Source organism: Odocoileus virginianus, chromosome 2, assembly GCF_023699985.2.
Source record: "Odocoileus virginianus isolate 20LAN1187 ecotype Illinois chromosome 2, Ovbor_1.2, whole genome shotgun sequence".
Lineage (NCBI taxonomy): Eukaryota > Metazoa > Chordata > Mammalia > Artiodactyla > Cervidae > Odocoileus > Odocoileus virginianus.
Window position 1 is genome coordinate 9,114,099 of NC_069675.1, and position 21,038 is coordinate 9,135,136.

At 48.2% G+C, this 21,038-nt stretch overlaps 2 protein-coding genes across 3 annotated transcripts in view; one reads left to right on the forward strand and one right to left on the reverse strand.

The window, feature by feature from the left end:
- The window catches only part of TGFBRAP1 (transforming growth factor beta receptor associated protein 1), a 36,014-nt gene extending 26,755 nt beyond the window's left edge, over positions 1-9,259 (reverse strand). The window contains exon 1 of one of the 2 annotated variants that reach the window (XM_070475734.1): positions 9,170-9,259. The gene's annotated coding sequence lies outside the window, so the exon portion shown is untranslated. Of the gene's footprint in view, positions 1-4,905; positions 5,189-9,169 lie in introns of those variants that run through there. The other variant, XM_070475728.1, reaches the window with a different exon arrangement.
- A 212-nt stretch (positions 9,260-9,471) lies between these two features.
- On the forward strand, positions 9,472-17,319 carry C2H2orf49 (chromosome 2 C2orf49 homolog). The gene is made up of 4 exons (XM_020914432.2): positions 9,472-9,659; positions 11,255-11,421; positions 14,891-15,266; positions 17,108-17,319. The coding sequence occupies exons 1-4, from the start codon at positions 9,561-9,563 to the stop codon at positions 17,162-17,164; spliced, it is 699 nt and encodes a 232-aa protein (XP_020770091.1). The 5' UTR covers positions 9,472-9,560; the 3' UTR covers positions 17,165-17,319.
- Positions 17,320-21,038: the final 3,719 nt, after the last annotated feature.

Below are 21,038 nucleotides of genomic sequence, written 5' to 3' on the forward strand. Positions count from 1 at the left end.
TAAAATATTAATTTAAAAATATTTATTAAAAAAACCCTACTCATTTCCCCAAACCAGCTTACCCTGGAAACATAATAGATGCACAGCCTCTGTTAAATAAGCTTGGTGTGCACGCACGCTCAGTTGTGCCCAACTCTTTCCAACCCCATGAACTGTAGCCTACCAGGCTCCTCTGTTCATGGGGTTTTCCAGGCAAGAGTACTGCAGTGAGTTGCTATTCCCTTCTCCAGGGGATCTTCCCGACCCAGGGATCAAACCTTCATCAACTGCATTGCAGGTGGGTTCTTCACCGCTGAGCCACTGGGGAAGCCCTTAATAAGCCTGGCAGGAGTCATAAAATGCATGTTCCTTGTTTACAATCTCACTTCACGGAAACATTTACAACCCATGTGAATGATTTACTTGTCATTTCTTAGTTCATCTAAATCCAGAGCTTAGTTTATCTGAATCCGTATTTACAAAGTCTGAATATTTCCACATATCCCGGGTCACTGGAAGATGGGAGATGGTCCAGCAGGGTCAGAAGCCCTGCAAGGGGCAGTGTGGACACCTTTCAGGGTCCCAGCCTCTCACTTCCGACCTCTGCTCAGCCTCTGCTACCCTGGCCACACAAATGCCTCCACTTCTATCCACAGCCAGCTGGAGCTGCGTGTTGTGTTATTCCGGGCCTGGCTTCCCTCTGCATTCTCTCTGAACTAAATCTCACCAAGGCCAGGCTGCATTAAAGGTCACCACACAAAGAATAAATACGGAATAAAGGCAATGTTTGAAGTAGACAGATTATCTAGATGCTGCTGCTGCTGCTGCTAAGTCACTTCAGTCATGTCTGACTCTGTGTGACCCCACAGACGGCAGCCCACCAGGCTCCCCTGTCCCTGGGATTCTCCAGGCAAGAACACTGGAGTGGGTTGTCATGTCCTTCTCCAATGCATGAAAGTGAAAAGTGAAAGTGAAGTTGCTCAGTCATGTCCGACTCTTCGCGACCCCATGGACTGCAGCCTACCAGGCTCCTCCATCCATGGGATTTTCCAGGCAAGAGTACTGGAGTGGGATGCCATTGCCTTCTCCGTATCTAGATGCAGAAACTGGCTAATAGACTCAAGGTCACAGGATTAAAGAAAGGGAAAGGACTTCCCTGGTGGTTCAGTGGCAAAGAATCTGCCTGCCAATGCTAGAGATTCGAGTTCAATTCCTGGTCTGGGAGGACCCCACATGCCGCGGAGCAACTAAGCCCGTGCACCACAGCTGCTGAGCCTGGGATCTAGAGACCTGGAGCCTCAACTGCTGAAGCCTGCGTGCCCAAAAGCCTGTGCTCCGCAACAAGAGAAGTCCCCACTGTGAGAAGCCCACTTGCCACAACTAGAGAAAAGCCCATGAAGCAACAAAGACCCAGCATAGCCAAAAATAAAAATAAAATTATAAAGAAAGGAAAAATATATATATAGAGAGAGACTCCTAATCTGAGACAGAAATAAATATATCCTAAAATAATGCTACGACAAGTGCCATTGATTGAAATGGGATCCTCACCAATGTTTATTTTTTGGAGGACTTCCCTGGTGGTCCAGCGATTAAGATGCTGAGCTGTCAATGCAGGGGCCATGGGTTTGATCCCTGGCCAGAGAACTAAGATCCCACATACATTTGCTGAGAGGTGCAGCCAAAAATAATAGCAATTATTAATTTTCCCTGAACTAAAGGACAGTTACCTCCTGTCATACAATGTGCACATGATATGAGGACAGCCTTAAGCTGGGCGTGGTGTCCTATGTGTCTGCAAAGAATCACACACTTGAGAATTACACAAACACTTTAAAATGAAACAAACCCTTCAGAGCCCAACACAGCTGTGTGTGCACCAGAGAGGCACCACTTTAGAGGTAAAGATGCATCGATGGGTATCACAGCCCTGTAACAGGAGGCTCTTCCTATGAATCCACTAAAGATGATTTCTTACCTGCATTTTATTTTATTTTTCTTACCTGCATTTTAAAAAGGACCCTCTAGCACTTGTCTCATGTAGATAATATACATGCCTGGTGCACTGGGAAGACCCAGAGGAATCGGGTGGAGAGGGAGGTGGGAGGGGGGATCGGGATGGGGAATACATGTAACTCCATGGCTGATTCATGTCAATGTATGACAAAACCCACTGCAATGTTGTGAAGTAATTAGCCTCCAACTAATAAAAATAAATGAAAAAAAAAATAATAAAAAGGACCCTCTACCTAAAGTTGGGCTTCCCACGTGGCTCTGTGGTAAAGAACCCGTCTGCCAATACAGGAGATGCAAGTTGGATCCCTGGGTCGGGAAGATCCCCTGGAGGAGGAAATGGCAACCCGCTCCAATATTCTTCCCTGGGAAATTCCATGGACAGAGAAGCCTGGCAGGCTATAATCCATGGGATCACAAAGAGTCGGACAGGACTGAGCAATTGAGTGCACACGCAGGTGTATGTATACATACATATATACATCATTTATACACACCACCTGTATGCACATATATGCACATAGTGTGTGTGTCTATGTACCTATCCTATGGATCCTATAAGAGCAACAGCAACAGTTACAAGTGAAGTAGGGATCTGGGGAGGGCAGGGTAGGTGGGCCAGGAGTGGGGGTGGGGGGGTAGGTGGGTGGTCTGGGGCTCCAGGGCATCTCCTCAATCCTGGACTTTCAAACAGCTGTTAGGCTGTTTGAGGGTCTTCTGGATGCTAGGCAATTGTCCCCTTTAACAATGTTCTTTTTCCTGAATGTTTAATTTCCCCCACAGCAGCTACCTGACCATCAAGACAAGATCCTGACCTCAAATCACCTGCAAGATTTCACAGCATGCTCAGTGACTCCTCCTGCCCTTCTGCATGAGGCTCCAGCTCACTCAGAGCAGCCCCAAATTAGCTTGCTACTTCTGCCTTCATTTAGTAGTACAGTGTTTTTTAATAAAGAAGAACGGGTCAGGTTTGCCACAGAAGAGATGAGTTGTAAAGTACCGGCCAAATTCTTGGGCAGTCTCCAAACACCTGGCCACCACAAATGATTACTTTAATGTATTTCTAATGAGAACTGGGCTCGGGCCAAGATGAAGATGCTTAACCCATTAAGGAAAATTTCCTCGAGTTTTCTTAAAGGATCACAAAATTTTAATACTAGCATGAAGGAATAAGCCATAATGTTTTGTGTAAGAACAGAAAGGTTAGCTGCAAATCGGGCCTGGAAAGTTTAGCGTTTTTTAAACACTTATCTCTGTGCTTTTAAAACTTGTCCACTGGATCTGCCTGAAGGAGAAAGGGACCCTAGGCAAACCCCTGCCGCTGGAGGGTTAGGCAGAGGCTGAAGTGTCCTGGGAGCCTGCAGTGGAGGGCAAGCTGCCTCCAGAACCAGAGGGCTGAGGTTCACTGTCGAGTGGAAGAGAAAAGGCAGAGGACGGACCTGCAGGTGAGGGCTACCACCACACCTGTTCCCCAGTGTCTTTGTAAAATGTGCACAGAAAATGTGCATTCTGGAGTTCAGAGTCCAGGAGGGGTCTAACTGCAGAGGCAAGCCCTCACCGGTTAACAATTACTCAGAGCCGAGCCCACCCACTTCAGAGCCCAGACAGCTCTGGCCCCATGACTTCGTTTTTGTCTACTGACCATAATTTATTGAGCACCTACTAAGTGCCAGGCTCTGTGCCACATGCACATTCTCTTAATGTGTTGCACGTATCTTTTCTCTTATTTCCCTAGTTTTGATTGAGGAAACTGAGGCTCAGAACGTCCAGTGATGCCCAGGGCTCCCAGTTAGAAGGGGCAGGGGCAGGATTTGAACCCACATCTCCATCCCCCCTCTCCCACCACCTCTTCGCTCTGCCCCTGTTAAGCAAAGAACCCGGCCTGGGAAGGCCATACACCAGAGAGGCCGCTTCAGTGATCACGGAGGCGGCAGGGCTAGCAGAAATGGAAGGAAAAAGAAAAGGAAGCAGCTGTCCAGCTCTTCCTTCCTATCCGACCATAAGGCTGGAGTTTTCTGCTGACCAACAGAGAAGAGAGGCCAGAGGAGGGGCAGTGGGCTCGGGGCTCCCTCCAGCCAGCCGTGAGCCCCGGGCCGGGCTGCCGGCTTACACCGCAGGGGACCCTCCACACACGTTCTCCCCGGGTCTCCACCTGCCACCACTGTCTCCAGGGCTGCCTGCCCTCCCCGGGCACTTGCTCAAGCATGGAACCCTGATCTGACAGGTTGGGACCCCTGAACTCAATACGACCTATGTGCATGAAGAAGAGCTGTGTGAAACCCCATTTCCGGCAGCCAGCTAGGGCCGGGGGCGGGGGGGGGGGGGGGGGGGGGGGTGGTGCGGTGGTGGTCACTCGAAGCCTTTGGCGGCAGTGATGGCAGGTGCGAGCCACGAGAGGTGGCAGCTTCTGTTTTGAAAGCCACCTCTTAAAACACAGAAGGCGGGCAGAGGAGAAGCCAACTTCCATAGCACCTGCGTCCCAGGGCAGAACGGCGGCGGCGAGGAATCCCCGCCTCCCATCACACACCCCTGCCCGGTCTCCCAGTTCAGGCCAGACAGCCGGGCTCGAATGTGGCCCGGAATTTGCGTTCTCAAGTCGCAGGAGCTCCAGATGTCAACCACAGAGACTAAATCATCGCAAGCCCGGCTGGAGTGGCGCGGGGCGCGGGGCGTCGTCCTGCTGGGCTCCTCCCCCGACAACAGCTCACTCAAACCCGGACGGGGTCTCGGGTCTTCTCAGACCCTAACACGCGCACGCTGCACACCCGCCGGGTCCCTGCGCCGCGCGCCCACCCCCCGCTCGGCCGCAGTCCCCTCCTCGCCAACTGCCCGCGCGCACCTGCTCGTACCCGTCGCCCCCTAACCCCCTTCACGTCCCCGCCCCGACCCTGGGCCCTCCCGCCCCGCGCTCACCGGCCGCGCTCCGGCCGCTCCGGGCCCCGCGCCCCGGGCCGCGCGCTCCTGGGCCCCGGCCCCGGCCCCGGCTTCGGCTCCGGCCCGGCCCCGCCGCTTCCCGTCACGTGGGTGGCCGGGGGCGGGAGCGCCGGTCCCCGTCCGGCCTGCGCCCCGCGTCGGCTGCAGACCCCGCCCTGGGCCGGGCTGCGGGGGGGGGGGCGCCCCTCCGGCCTCGGATGCCCCGGGTTTGGGGGGCACGGAGCGCCTGCCTCGGGGCTCGCGGGGGGCGGTGGGCGGGGAGACGCGCCGATCTTCGCGGCGCACGAGCGGAGCCTGCCGGGCCCTGGGCGGGGTCGGTAACGCGGCAAGGCTGCAGCTGCCGGGGCCGCGCTTTCTCCTCCCCCCGGCCTGCTGGACACGCTCGCCGCCCTGTTTCTAGCACCGCGACGGCGCTGGGCAGTGTACTTGCTGAACGAACACGTGAATCCACCCATCCCTCCATCCTGGGAAAGGCTGGACGTTACGGCCACCTGACGTAGTTGGACTGGAGGAGTGAGTGGATGGCGGCTGGTGGCCCCCGTAGGGCTGAAATGGACAGCCGGGCACGAGCCGCCTGCCGCCCGCCCCAGGCCCACAGCTAGACCCGAGCCCCAGGGGCGGTGAATTCGCAGGGTGTCCTTACTGAAGCAGGGAGTCCAGGACAATTTACCCACTCCTTCAGGAGCGCCCATCGATAGCTATCCCTTTGGGTCAAGCTACAGCGCAGAGTCCTAGGTTAGGATGAATCCATGAGCCTGTCTTCCAACATATAGTCAAACTCCAGTTCCACAGAGAAAAAGAAAATTCCCTCTAGGGCCGTCAGTGCGCAATTATCAGCATATAAAAAGCCCAACTTTCTCAATGATTTTCCTGACTTTAAGAGGCCCCCAAGACCTCAGCTTTCCTCCAGCCCCTGGAGAATATAAAACAAAGATGTCGTCCCCAATCTAGAGGCAGATACCAGCTACTACTCTGCAGCCTTCTGTTTCTAAGGGAGGAAAACAAATGACCCCCAAAAAGTCAAATGAAGCAAATAACAAATCATCAGGAATTAATTTTCTGTGACCTCTTCCCTTCTTGCCACACACGTCCCACCTGCCCCAGACAGAGTTTCAGTCCTGACTCTGTGGATCCAGCATCACTGGCCCAACCTCCAGGTGGGTAAAGGATTTCCAGAGCGTACAGCTACCTGTGCTTCAAGGGCAAGTGCAGGTCTGGTGGAGCCAGGGAGCTGGCTCCACCCGAGTTTTCATCCATCTCATTTTGCCCAGGCCCATGGAGAATGTGACTGGTCATCAGCTCATCACTGGCCCACTTGGCCTAGAATCCACTCTGCCTTGTCATTTCAGCGCTCTGCCATGAGCTGGCATGAGATTAGGTAGAGGTGACACCTACTGACTGCCAGCCAGACAACAGGGCTAAGGGGCTTACCGTGGTGACCTCATTTAAGCAATATCCTTATGAAGTAGGCACTACTGATTTCTACATTGTACACAGGAATTAACAGACACAAAGTGAAAGACTTCCCCTAAAGTCCACAAGAGTGAGCAAGGCTAAGAACTCAACAACACAGTGAGATTTTTTATACATAAAATTAAGCTCTGGTGGTTGAATAGTTTATGGAACATTTGTGTTCTGTTTTAAACAATCTAGGAGTGAAAATGTGTTAACAAAGAGGAGCAAAAGAAGATAATTCAGAAATAGTTATTTCCTTTTTGAAAAAATTTGTCATAAGATTCTTAAAATGGCAAACTCCACACGTGCACGTTACTCCACTTACAAACCTTCTTCCTGAAGTTTTGAGAAGTCTATTTCACATGTCTGGCAGCTGTATGTAACTAATCCATAAACATGCAAAGATCTGCACCTGGCTAATTCTATACTCCTCATGTTGTTTTGATTTGTCATATTTAAGAATATCAAAAGAAAATTTTCAAAGGAATTATTAACTTCATCTATGATACTTATTTATTTTTGGCTGTGCTGAGTCTTCCTTGCCGCACAAAGGCTTTCTCTGGTTGCAGCAAGCAGAGGCTCTTCTCTAGTTGTGGTGTGCGAGCTTCTCATTGCAGTGGCTTCTCTTGTGGAGAACCAGCTCTAAGCTCATGGGCTTCAGTAATTGCAGCACATGGGCTAAGTAGTTGCATCCCACAGGCTCTGGAGTGTGGGCTTAGTAGCTGTGGAACAAAAGCTTTAGTTGCTTGCAGCATGTGGCATCTTTCCAGACCAAGGATCAAACCCGTGTACCCTGCATTGGCAGGCAGATTCCCATCCACTGTACTACCAGGGAAGTCATTTATTACCCTTATTAAATATCCCTTTGGTCCATACTAAACAAGGTATTCTATAGAGTGTGAAAAGGATGGCCTCAAAGATTAATGAAGATTAAACATTGAATAGATACAACTGAATTCTTAGTATTATACTGCTAATGAGAGAAATCAACACCCCAGGTTCTCATTATATATCTTGTTCATGATTCATTCATTCAGTGGACACTGAATACTTAATAAGCGTAAGCACTGTGTTACTAGGGCCGAGGCAGGGGTTGGACTCTGTTCCAGAGGAGCTCATAACCAGTGAGGTGACGACACCAAGCAGGGCAGTGTTTGTTGGTTTTCCTCAGCTTTGTTCTTGTCAACTACAGGTCCCAAATAAAAATGTTAATGAAAACCTCATGATCTCTGAAGAAGGGGAAATTCTCATAATAAAACCTGAGCATTTTCGATTACTATATAATACAGATGACTTCCCTGGTGGCTCAGATGGTAAAGCATCTGCCTACTATATGGGAGACCTGGTTTCAATCCCTGGGTCAGGAAGATCCTCTGGAGAAGGAAATGGCAACCCACTCCAGTACTCTTGGCTGGAAAATCCCATGGACAGAGGAGCGTGGTAAGTAAGCTACAGTCCATGGGGTTGCAAAGAGTTGGACACGACTGAGCAACTTCAGTTTCAGGTCATAATACAAGTGATACTGTTGTAGCAGGAATGAACTTCAGTCTACAAACTCAAATGTGGAACAATTGGAATATTTTTTCTGTAACTGAACTTTATTTTTACTTTAAGGCCCACTCAGCTGCCAGGGACAATAATCTTATCATGGAAGGCCAGCGCCCTTCCTCAGGGCTGTGTCTGGTTAGCGAATGTGTAAGGTGCCAGGATGAGGAGAAGCAGGAGATGTCTGGTCCTCACATCTCTGGTCCAGCAGGAATTCAGAGGTGCTCTTTGTCCACTCTGGCTTTTGGTTTTCAGTCTTGTTGTTTAGGTGCTGATAAGCCTGGCTTGAAGCCTCCAATCACGGTGTCTGCCTGGCTTACAGGTCAGATGCCTGTCGCTTCCTTGCTTCGATCTGGCAGAAATCTCTTTCAGGTGGCCCTTCTGCCTGTACACATTCGAAACATCACCTCAAAATTGTTAGAAAGGCAAATTATCCCCCACCCTACTTCTGCATCAGAAACTGATCTAAACACAGCAGACCACCTGTTTTCAGAGGCTCCTCTCTCTAAGGCTCTTCCTAGGATGGAGTGAGGGCAGGCATTACCGAAGACCCTGTCTCTCCTTCCCCTGGAGTGGGGAGGGTGCTGAAACCTTATTAACACTTCCTCCTCTCTAACTCTTGATTTTATTCGTTTGCTCTGGGGACACTCCTTCTATCCTGAAACGTTTGTTTCAGAGACACCAAAAGTTATCTGAAAGGATTTAGTTTTAACCAGGGAAGTACTTCTAGTTTTAAACTGGAAAATACGAAAAGGAAAAAAAAAAAAGCACAGGTCTTACCTGCCATAAAACGTTTTTGCTGATGAAGAGCTTGAGGCATCAGGTTAACTCCTGAAAACCACGGGGGGTGGGGGGTGGGGGGAACCCAAGAACCTGTAGCCACATTTCCAGGTAGCTAGAGGTAACTGGGGAGGGATTTGTCCTACTTTGGCTCCATCTTCACAACACTGTGAGGGGCGTTATTCCCATCTCAGAGCTGGGGAAACTAACAAATGTGCGGCTGTGTCACCGGCACTTCTCGGCTGCCCTTACTTTCATGTGTGAGTAGCCCTTACTTTCATGTGTGAGTAGGTTCATTCCTAGTATTACTTCGGGAACAAATACTTGAGTGCCTACTATGTGCCAGGCGCTGGGTTCCAGGGAATTAAAGCCTCTGGCCTTACATCATATTGAAGAAACATTAGGAAACAAACAATAAAAAGGCTCAAAAAACAAAACCAAGAAGCTCTCAAACACTACTCACCATATTTAGACTAACTTCCATCGGCCTCCCTTGCCGTCTTCCCGCGAGGCTGCCCTTGGACTCCCATTGGTCTCTGTCTCTGACGTCATATGAGGCGCGACCAGGCGCGGCCAATCGTGGCTCGTGAACTTCGCCTTTCCCTCTCTTCCGGCCAGACTGGAAACGCCGGTTTCCTTGGCAGGGAGCGCTTTCACTTCTTTATGCCCCCGGGGATATTCTCCGGTTAGAGCCCGCCCAGCACCCTAGCCTGCCCCGAGAGGCGGAGCGCGACGCGCCGCACACACAGAGTGACTACACACCCGTGGCCGCCGCGCCTGCCGTAACGTCACTTCCGGGACGCTTGCTCGCGGGAGACTTGTGGGTAGCTGGCCGGGGTCTCCTGGCGACGACGATGGCGGGGGATGTGGGCGGTCGCAGCTGCACGGATTCGGAGCTGCTGCTGCACCCGGAGTTGCTGTCCCAGGAGTTCCTTCTCCTCACCCTGGAGCAGGTGCGGCGCGCTGCTGCGGGCGGGCCTGCTTCGGGGAGGCGCTGGGACTTGAGCTCGCCCCGAGTAGTCCTCGGCGGCACCCGACACACCCGCCGCCGCCGTGCCAGCCGCCCGGTCGAGCCGCTCTCCGCCCCGCGCGGACCGGCCGGGTCTCCGCACTCACCTGCCGAGAGAGAGAAGGCCTCGGAGTTCCAGGGACTCCTGGGAGTTAGGAACACTCATTTGGGGTTCCGATGGTTGGGAAAGGGAAGTCCAGACGACCCCCGCGGCCTGGGTGTGATCAGGGGCCTGCCAAGAGGGGCTAGGGAAGCTCGTGGAAGAACGGGAACAAGGGGTGGCGGTCCCCGGCTCCCGGCCTGGAGGGCATCGGAGAAGTCGTCCGTTCTCCACACTCACCGAGTTCAAAGACGGGGAAACTGAGTCTCAGACAGGTGGAGTGACTTCTGTGTTCACACCGCCGTTAGATGGTGCAGCCGGAGAACTCAGGGCTCCTGGCTTCTCAAAGCAGCGTTTGCTCTTTTTCAGCTGTTGTGGCTTATGATAGCAGACGAAAAATAAGACCAAAAAAAAAAAAAGTGATGAGTTTTGTCGTACTCTAGAACTGTGTTCAGTGTTGTGCGGCAGCTTGGATGGGAGGGGAGTTTGGGGGAGAATGGATCTGTGTATATGTGGGGCAGCTTCCATTTGCTGTCCACCTGAAACTATCACAACATTGTTAATCGTCCAGTATAAAATAAAAAAAAAATTTTTTTTTAAGTGATGAGTTTAAAGTGGTAGAGAATTGCTGAAAACTTTGGGGGGTTTTAAGTGGCATGTTTTGTCGTTTTCCTTTTGTTTTTCCCCTCAGTACTCTTCTTTCTCTGATTTCCTCAAACCTGACCCCCTCACTCTCCACCCCCTACCCGGGTAGAATTTTTTAGAGGTATCAATTACCTATTTTCCCTGTGGTTGTGAAACTTTTTAGGTCCCTCACAATCACCGTAGAGTGTGTGAAAACACAGACTGCAGGGTTCAATGCACAGAGTTTCTGGAAGCGTGGCCTGAAAAGTGCCATTTTTAACAAGTTCTTGCACCTGGTCCGGCAATCACAGTTTGAGAATCGCTTTGCGGTCTGGGTGGTGAGCTCCAGTTTAATATAGTTTCCGAAGTAGGGAAACTTGGGGAAGAACATCCCGGGTGAAACCTCCAGCCCGCCCATCTGCTCATGACAGTTACTCTCTAGATACCTTTCTGACAGAATGGAGTAACTGTTATCATTGTTTGCTTTCTTTTTTCTGTCTCCCCATACAGTCCCCCATTTTCAGTTGCATTCATCAGTTAAGATGCTGCTACTGGAAATGGCCTTTATGCCTCCTGTGTGGGTCACACTGAGGACACATGACCATTGTCTTTAAGATGAAGCTGGACAGAAAACGTGAACAGCTTAGCTTTTCTATAGTACTGCTTCTTGCAGCAGCATATAGGATTTTAGGCATGTGTCCAAACATGAAAGTGGTTTTATGCTTATTATTTAAGCATTCATGTCTTACCCTGTTAGATAGGCAGTTAAAATAAAGGCTGTTGTTTTGAAATTACTTTTGCTTCCTTTTCCACAGAAGAACATAACTGTTGAAAATGACATGAGAGTAAACAAAGACAGTCTGACTGACCTTTATGTTCAGCATGCAATACCACTGCCTCAGAGAGATTTGCCAAAGAATAGATGGGGAAAAATGATGGAAAAGAAGAGAGAACAACACGAGATAAAAAATGAGACAAAAAGGTACTTTTCTGCAGTTCTGGTTATTGTTTTATATGACTGAACAATCTTGCTTTCCTTTTTTTCTCCAGGTGAATTTACATAAAAAAATACTCAGCTACTGTTTATTGAGCATCAGGCATTGTGCTGTAGCATAAATAAAACTGACCGAACTCCTTGATCATACTTGAATTGGGAGAAACACAATAAAAAAGTTAAGTCAAATACAGGGCATGCTACACTGTGGTAAATGCGAAGGAGAAATGGGAAGAGGGATGACAGCTTTGGGTGAAGTAGCCAGGGACAGCCTCACTGAGAAGTGACATTTCAGTGGAGAGACCTGTGGAAAGTAGAGGGTGAGCCAGGTTCTGGGCCAAACATGAGAGCCAGGTCAGGTATGTGTCCACATGGTGGCCAGGAGCAGCCTGGAGGCAGGCAGGGCTGAGCAGGGAAGGCGGTGCAGAGGGGTGAGTGTGGGAGGACCTTAGCTCTGCTCTGAGATGAGCAGCCATCGCAGGATTTCGAGCAGTGAGATAATACCGTCTGATGCACATTTTAAGAGGTTTACTCTGGCTGCTATACTGAGACGTGGTTTACGGTTGGGGGAGGGTGGTGTTCTGTAATCCTGGCAGTAGACATTGGTGATTCTGGGGGAGGTACTGGACTTGGTAAGAAGCATTTTGGGTCTGGTTGTGTTTTGGAGGCAGAGCCAATAAGGTTTATTAAAGTAGAAGGAAACAGTGGAGTCAGATAAGGCCATGAGGTCTGTGAATAAAATAGAAATAAAGAGATGGTTGTATTGCTTCCATAAACCCCAGAAAAGTCCAGAAAATTTTAAATTCCAGAAAAATGTTCGTAAAACCACAAGCAGATGAATTTCCTTTTATACATTTAATTAGCATAGTTAGTTAGGACGAAGTATCCTAACATCTCTAAGTGGCCTAATTATTTTCCTGTGTCTTATTTCATCACGTATGGGTGCTATTGATTAATTGCTGAATATTTTTTTGAGAGCCTCACTGTGCTAGGCAGTGTACTACAGACAGTGGGAGAAGATGGAATGAGAGGGCTGCATAAGGAGCACCTTAGCTCTGAGTTAGTGGTTTTAATCTCTAGTGACGAAGAAAGATTCCTGACTGATGGGTGATTATTTCCCACTTCTGAGAATAGCAGAAGAACATAACACCCGTGTCATCTGAGTATAATCTTTTGGCGAACAGGTGTGTGTACAATCTCAATGTTGATTGGAAAACAGCTCAGGATGAGCATATTTCTTAGAAGCTCAGGATGAGCATGTTTCTTAGAAGCTCCTGAGATGGTGCTGATGCTGCTGGTCACTAGTAGCACTCTCAGTAGCAAAGCTGAAGTGTTTTTCCTAATAACTGGTTGTTCAAGTTCTTTCAACATATTTAATTGAAAGTTGTCTTGTCCCCCCCACCCCCGCTGGCCCCAGACGTTTGTTTCACTTAAGGTCTAATTAATACTGAACAAATGAATGCTTTTATTATTTATACTTACAAGTAAGAGTGGAAATTCAGTTTTCAGAAACTAAAAGTGAAGACTTGCTAGTTATAAACTTAAAATTATATAAATGTTACAGTTAGTTTAGGAAATGCCTGAACTTTAAGGACTTTTAATGAGTGGGGTCGGATGTCCTGTCAACTCCTTGTTTGTAAGCTGCCAGTATGGTGGTTTAGTGTAGTTTTATAGTTTGTTAGCCTTTCTAAATAATCAGTGATACATGGGCAGAATAACTGTCAACAGGATGGTAATTTTTAAAAGTTAAAATTTTTTGTTGTTGTTCAGTCAGTGAGTTGTGTCCAACTCTCTGTCCATGGACTGCAGCACACCAGGCTTCCCTTTCCTTCACCATCTCCCTGAGTTTGCTCAAACTCGTCCATTGAGTCAGTGATATCATCCAACCATCTCATCCTCTGTTGTCCCCTTCTCGTGCCCTCAATCTTTCCCAGCATCAGAGTCTTTTCCAGTGAGTTAGTTCTTTACATGAGGTGGCTAAAGTATTGAAGCTTCAGTCCTTCCAATGAATATTCTGGGTTGATTTCTTTTAGGATTGACTGGTTTGATCTCCTTGCTCTCCAAGGGACTCTCAAGAGTTATCCTGCATCACAGTTCGAAAGGATTGGTTCTTCAGCATTCAGCCTTATTTATGGTCCAGTTCTCACACTGGTACATGACTACTGGAAAAACCATAGCTTCAACTATAGGGACCTTTGTTGGCAAAGTGATGTCTCTGCTTTTTAATATGCTGCCTAGCTTTGTCATAGCTTTTCTTCCAAGGAGCAAGAGTCTTTCAATTTCATGGCTGCAGTTACCATCCATAGTGATTTTGGAGCCCAAGAAAATAGTGTATCACTGTTTCCATTGTTTCCCTATCTCTTTGCCATGAAGTGATGGGACTGGATGCCATGATCTTAGTTTTGTGAATGTTGAGTTTTAAGCCAGCTTTTTCACTTTCCTCTTTCACTTTCATCAAGAGGCTCTGTAGCTCCTCTTCAGTTTCTGCCATTAGAGTGGTATCATCTGCATATCTGAGGTTGTTGCTATTACTCCCAGCAGTCTTGATTCCAGCTTGTGAGTCATCCAGCCTGGCATTTTGGATATTGTACTCTGCATATAAGTTAAATAAGCAGGGTGACAATATACAGCCTTGATGTACTCCTTTCCCAATTTTGAACCAGCTTATTTTATGTCCGGTTCTAACTTTTGCTTCTTGTCTTTTATACAGGTTTCTTAGGAGACAGGTAAGGTGGTGTGGTATTCCGATCTTTTTGAGTTTTCCACAGTTAAAGACTTTAGCTTAGTCAATGAAGCAGATGTTTTTTGCAATTCCCTTGCTTTTACTATGATCCAGCGAATGTTGGAAATTTGATCTCTGGTTCCTCTGCATTTTCTAAATCCAGCTTGTACATCTGGAAATTCTTAGTTCAGGTACTGTTGAAATCTATCTTGAAGGATTTTGAGCACTACCTTGCTAGCATGTGAAATGAGTGCAACTGTGCAGTCGTTTGAACATTCTTTGCCTTTCTTTGGGATTGGAATGAAAACTGACCTTTTCCAGTCTTGTGGCCACTGCTGAGTTTTCCAAATTTGCTGGCATATTGAGTGCAGCACTTTCAAAGTATTATCTTCTAGGATTTGACAATAGCTCAACTGGAATTCCATCACCTCCACTAGCTTTGTTTGTATAATGCTTCATAAGGCCCACTTGAAGTTTTAGGGTTAATTGATGGATTGATGCTCTAAAAATAACTATATCTTCTGTATACATGAAAGATAACTAAATTTTTGTTGACAAATTTTGTAAAGTTCAAAGCAGCAGAAAGTTATTTCATTTAGGGTAAACATAGAAAACTTCATTTCCAGTAGTCCTACTTAGATTAGTCAGATCTTTTTTGATCATTTTAGCTTTGAGTTCCAGGGAACTGGTTTGCTATTCAGAGTATTTTTCATGAACACATCTCTCTGATTTCAGGAGTAGCCCTGCAGATGGGTTGCGGAAAAGACCCCTCATTGTGTTTGACGGAAGTTCAACAAGTACAAGCATTAAAGTGAAGAAGACGGAGAACGGGGATAACGACCGGCTCAGGCCCCCGCCCCAGGCGAGCGCTACCAGTAATGCCTTTAGGAAATTGTCAGATTCCTCATCAAGTGTTTCGCCCCTAGTTTTGTCTTCCACTTTGCCTACGAACAATAAAATGGAACAGAGTAATAATGACACTGAACAGAACCATGGCTTAAGGCATAGGAAAAGTCCTTCGGGCCCTGTGAAGTCGCTGCCTCTGTCGCCGGTGGGAGCCACTCCTGTGAAGTTAAAGCGAGCTGCCCCCAAGGAGGAGGCCGAGGCCACGGTGGGTGCTGCCTGGCGGGCCCTGCGCCAGGCGCGTGCCTGGGGTCCGCCCTGCCCCTCGCCGCTCTCCTGCCCGTCAGCAGGAGACGTCTCGTTTCTACATCTCACTCCCTGTGCGTGGCCCTGGGAGCCGTGTTAAGCTGATGTTTAAAGTGCTATCCATTTATTTCTGCTTAAAACATGTAAAGGCAGTGCCTCTTGGGCACTTTTCCTCACTTGTCCTCTTGGAACTCAAGGAGAGAAGTAGTCCTGGGTTAGCAAGACTCAGAATGTTAACTCCGTTGTGCAGGGTTACACGTTTATTAAGCGGCAGTGTAGATATTGACCTTGAGTCTGTCTGTTTTGCACTTACCTTAAAATCACACCAGAGTCTTTAGGTTTGCTTCCCCGCCCCTCGCACGCACCTGTCTTTAGGAGGATGGAGGTGGTTTGGGAGACTGCTCTGTTAGGCTCCACTAGACTTACTGTCTGAATGCTTGCATTTCAAATGGCAGATGTGTATAGTTGCCAGAATATATTTTGAGTTTAATTATGAGATTTTATATATATGTGCAGTTTTATAGTTTTTACTCCTTGTCTTAGTTCATTCAGGCCGATATTAACAACAGACACCACTGACTGGGTGGCTTCAACGGTAAACATTCATTTCCGACAGCCCTGGAGACTGGAGCCCACACTCAAGGCAGATTCAGTGTCTGGTCAGGGCCCACTTCTTGGTTCAGAGTCAGCTGCTCTCTCTGTCCTCTCCTGGCCGAAGGGGCAGGATGCTCTCTGGGATCTGTTTTATGGGGGCAGGCACTCATACCCTTCATGACATAACCACCTCCCAGAGGCCCCCCCTTCAGTACCGCCACCTTGGGCTCAAGATTCAACACAGGGAGTTTGAGGAACATAGGTATTCAGTCCACAGCACTCCTGTATATTCTTGGGCTTTGTTGTCAATTTCATGTTCTGTGTCAAAGAGATCAAGACTCTGAGTAGTTGAGACCTAAATAGCAGACCCCGGAGAGAGAGCTGCAGTGACCTGACCAGCCCACAGTTTCAGTTTCAGTTTCAGACTTATCAGTTCAGACTCCTTTCAGCCACCCCCTGCAGTGGGTGCAATAGCTGTTCCTATTTCACAGGTGAGGAAGAAGAAGCCTCGATAACTTAAACAAACTAGTCTAGGGCTCCAGTCAGTAGGCACCAGTCTGTAGCTGAATTCAGGTCTGCTTGACCCCAGCACATGCACTTCTAATGATGCCACAGCGCTTCTGTCCTCAGTCACTGCTGGGGGCGGGGGGAGGGGAGAGGTGCACATGTGAGGAAGGACCTCGAATATTATGGTCAGTAAGCCAGTGAGCACTGAGGATTTTTTTTTTTCCCAATCTCTTGGAAAGCATTTTTCTACTCAGAAAACTTTTATTCTTTCAGAGGTGTGACTTTTAAACCTTGTACTCAGATCTTAGACTGTGAGGTTGGGGTGCGATGGGCCCTGCAAGCAGGAAGCAGGTCTGGAGTGGCTGTGGTTCTTAGCTCTGAGTGTACCTGAGGGGGGCTTCCAGAAAACCCCGCTGGGGTCAGGGTCGCATCCCAGCCCCTCCTGAGGGTGCTGGCTGAGTTGGCTCTGGGGTGAGGTCCAAGCCCGGGCGTGTTGTCTGTGCCCTGGGCCAGTCTGTCCGACAAACGTCACGGAGAACCACAGCTGTAAACGCAGGACCAGGGCTGACCTTCTTTCCTGCCGCTGGTTGGCGGCAGTGCGCCACCGTTCCTGTAGCAGGGGTCAGTCTCTGTAAAACGTGCCTTTGGGGTGTCCTCGGACACTTCTGCAGTGTGCACTGACTTCTGCTCCTGTGTTTTCAGATTAACCTGAAGCCCCCAGAAGCCAAGAGGAAGATACAGCATGTGACATGGCCGTGAAGGAAAGTTTCCAAAATGTAAATATAACTGTAACTGTAGTTTTTCAAGCAAGTTCGCATATATTGACGGTATTTACAGAGATCTTGATTATTGTGGAATTTTCTTAAGAGGTTTAAATTAGGTTCAAAAAAATAAAGTCCTTTTCTTTCCCTTTCTCCCTCCTTTCCTTCCTGTGGTGGGGGGGTGGGTGTGGAATCTTGCCTTTCATGCTCTGATTAGGAAGGAATTTCTTTCTAAACAAGTGGTTTATTTAGTAAAGTCATTTATATTGGCCCTAGTCACATAATTAGCTGCAAGTCTGGTATAAAACATTTGATGATTTATAAGAATTAAGTTCAATTGTCTGTTTTGGTCTTTGGGGAAATTTGAGGGTTTTTTAAACTCAAATACTTTAGAAGTTCACGATTTTTATTTCTATGCCCAAGCTAAAGAATATAGCAGTTCATCGCAGTATTTTAGTGAACACTGCCAGACGCCTCTTCAGGGTTCCCCTTGGAGAGCATGTTTGTAGTGCTGCCAGTTACCTGCTCAGAATATTCAGATAACACTGCTGTCCTTGATGCTCACGTTGCCTCTTTTCCTAGAAACCAAAAGGGAACCCAGTGCTTGTTACTGCTCCTTCTTCCCTTTAATTGTGAGTTGATTTATGGAGAGTAGACTGCCCAGCCCTTGGACACTCCTGACACGTAGTCATGGCAGCTCTGACCTCTCTCTTGGCCAGGAATCACTCCTTCCTGGGAGCGTAATCTTTCCAAGTGAAGCTGACTTTAAGCTCTTCAGGGAAGTGATCCTGTTGGAGGTGGTACCTGACGGCAGGAGACTTGGGATAGGAAGAGGGGGTAGAAGGCCAGAGCCTGAGGATCCAGGAAGCCTGGGAGACAGGGGGGGTGCTCAGTGCCACGTGCAGCTGGCAGGAGAGGGGCCGCTGAGTCGGGGGGTCACTCAGAGCAGCTCGGGGCAGTGGGCAGTGCCCACGGAGGCACCAGAGGTTTCCTGGTGTGTGAAGTGGCATTACTCTGGTCCTCTAACAGAAGTCGGCAGGGAGACACGCTAGCCTCCTGCTCATGAGTTCCCAGGTCTGCTTTCTGCTATGTGCTTCTGACCAAGGTCAAGGGTACGTCACGGGTACGTCACGTTCTTCCCTTGTATGAGTGACCCTCAGGTTGGAGTTTTCCTTCCTAGAGCAGTTCATCCCTTTGTTGATTTGTTAAAACAAGCATTTTAGCTCTTGAATCACCTTACAAAACATTCATTCAGCCTTGAAGATAGGTACTATACCCAAATTTTAACCCTACAGTTTTCAGCCTTTCTGCCTTTATCCCGACTATAAATCCGCACACGTAAGACAGACTGATCAGCACTAAGTGCTGTGTCAGTTGTTAACGTTATGGTAAATTGTTAGAAACGCTTTGTGATCTGCAGGGCTGACATCTGGGTATGTTAAAGGACAACCATAATCCTGTACACTGTGTTACGGGAGATTGTGAAAGTGCAGAGTTTAGGGTAGAATGACAGATTGTATTTTATGTTCTGCTGTGTCTGCTCCCGTTTGCATCTCTCTCCTAGTTAAGAGAGAGTTACCCATTTGACAGTTTTACGTCAGTGGAAACTTATTTTTAGTTACTCAATAAAGTTAATTTTTAGTTTGTATATTTAACTTACAGAGTAGGTTGGTAATAACAGCTGAACTGTGTAACATTGTTGCTTCAAATTGAAGTTTATATTATGAACATTCAGCATCAGTGCTCATATAGCAGCATATTTTTGAGCTGTTTTGAGTTTGAAGAGTGGAGAAGCCCCGGCCAAGTACTGCAGGTCACGTTTGCCAAATCTGAGCACAGAGTGGACACGGCTCCACGGCGATGACAGCGGTCCCAGGGGTCGCTTTAGGGGCTTGTGTCCAGGCCTTGACCTGAGCAGCACTCATGTGGACGGCGCCTCGCTCTGTGACGTGGGCCCATCTGGTGGCTTGATGAAGTGAGTGGAGGGTGAGTGGTCAAGTCAGGTGGCTCCCGGTGTAGGCACGTCTGCTTCCTGGGCACGTGGGTGCCTATGCTTCTCCCTCTTGGCTCCCTGGTTTCCTTTTTCTTACTCTCCTCTCCCACAGTTCTACCTTCTCTGCTCCTTCTCCTTCACCCTATAGATCCTGAACTCCAGGCTTACATTTATTTGCAAGTCAGATTGCTTGGCCTGCTGATCACTGGGTCCGGAGCTAGGTGAGCCCCATCCTCCTTGAGGACCACAGACGCTGGTGCAGGGGTCCGAGAGGGTCTGTCACCCAGTGGCTGAGGACGGGCAGTTCACCAGAATCGCTTTGGGCACGACCAGGCACTTTGCAAATACCACTATGAGGCCATCATATATATCTCTGCTAGTATTAAAATTCTTCAGAATTGTAATTATTATTTGAAATAGCATTTTGGTTACCTTAAGTTTTGAGAGATGATTCTAAAACTGAGCTAGAGACTCATCTGATAGCACTGACCTTCTAAAACTTACATTAAGTGAAACTGCCTGTAGGTGAAGTCATAGGTCTGTCAGAACACGCTTCCTCTGCTGATTGCTGTGGGACCTGTCATCCTTAGAGGCTCCAGAGTGGCCATGATGTTATAAGTGTGCTCTTTTATTAAATGCTTGTTTTGTAATTCAGTACAGAGTTTAACCTTGTAATGTACATTTTTGTATGTCAACGGTCTTTTAAGTAGCCTTATCTTTATTTAAATAAAAAGAGTAAAATTACTGAATAGGTCTATCATTCATAACAAAAATAAAATGTAAAAACACTGTAGTGATTTGATCTTTTTTTTTTTTTAACTATATAGAAACTTGTTTATTCCTTATAGTACAGCCTTCTGTACCTGGATTGACTTCTCAGGTCTGGTGCCAATAGCCTGGCTGCGTCTTGGGCCTGCGGGAGGGGCTGAGTGGGGGTCCTTGGGGCTGCCCGCTGGTGGCCCCTGCGCTTCCAGGGATGGGGCCACCAGCCCTCATGTGTGTCCTCGGTCAGCTCTCCTGGCAAACGCGGACTGACCAGAGGTTCAGCTGAGGGGTGATTTGTTTTTGGAGTAATCTTGAAAAAGTTACTTTTTAAATTTTTTTACTGATGTTTTACTGTTGGAGACTGAAGCTCTAAATTAACTAATTAATTTGGAGAAGCCTCAGGTAGCTTTCTACCTTGAACTTAAACATAGATCTTTCTTTTTTTCTTTGGTCTGGACAGAAGAGACCAAAAAAATGTCATTTCCATTTAAATTAGTTTTACCAAAGTGCCTTTTGCTGACTGATGTTCTCTGTGCTGTCTGTACTGAACTCAGTTGTCTTCCTTGTGGCAGAAAAGATAAAGATGTGAGTTAGTTAAAATCCTGCTCAGTGGATAGTAGATAATTGTAATGATAGGAAGAAACTCAGACTCTGCAGTGAGACAGTGAGGGATGCGGGCAGTGAGGAGCATTAGGGAAGATCCCCCAGGAGGAGATGGTACTTGAAGGGGAGGAGGCTTGGAAAGCTTTCAGGAGAAGAGTCCTGTTTGTTGTGGGGTTCAAAGGACTGTGTGGTCGTTGCTGCTCTGCCCATAAAAGGCAAGAGTCTGCGTCCCACTGCTGGGTGTGGAACCAATCGAGTGCTCGCGCTTGGACCCATGCTGCAGCTGCGGGAAAAGCCCACTGGAGAACTGTGTCCCGGCAGTCAGCGTCCCCCAGACCCGACTGTGGGTCACCCTTCTCCAAGGCCAACGAGACCAGCGCTGGCAGCTGACTCGGAATCATGAGGAGCAGAAAGCCCTGGGGTTCTTTGCTCCCAGCCCTGGATGACTTAAGTCGCCAGCCAGGGGTTCTGCAGAGTGGACAGGGTCTCATGGCAGAAAGGCCGCTGTGGC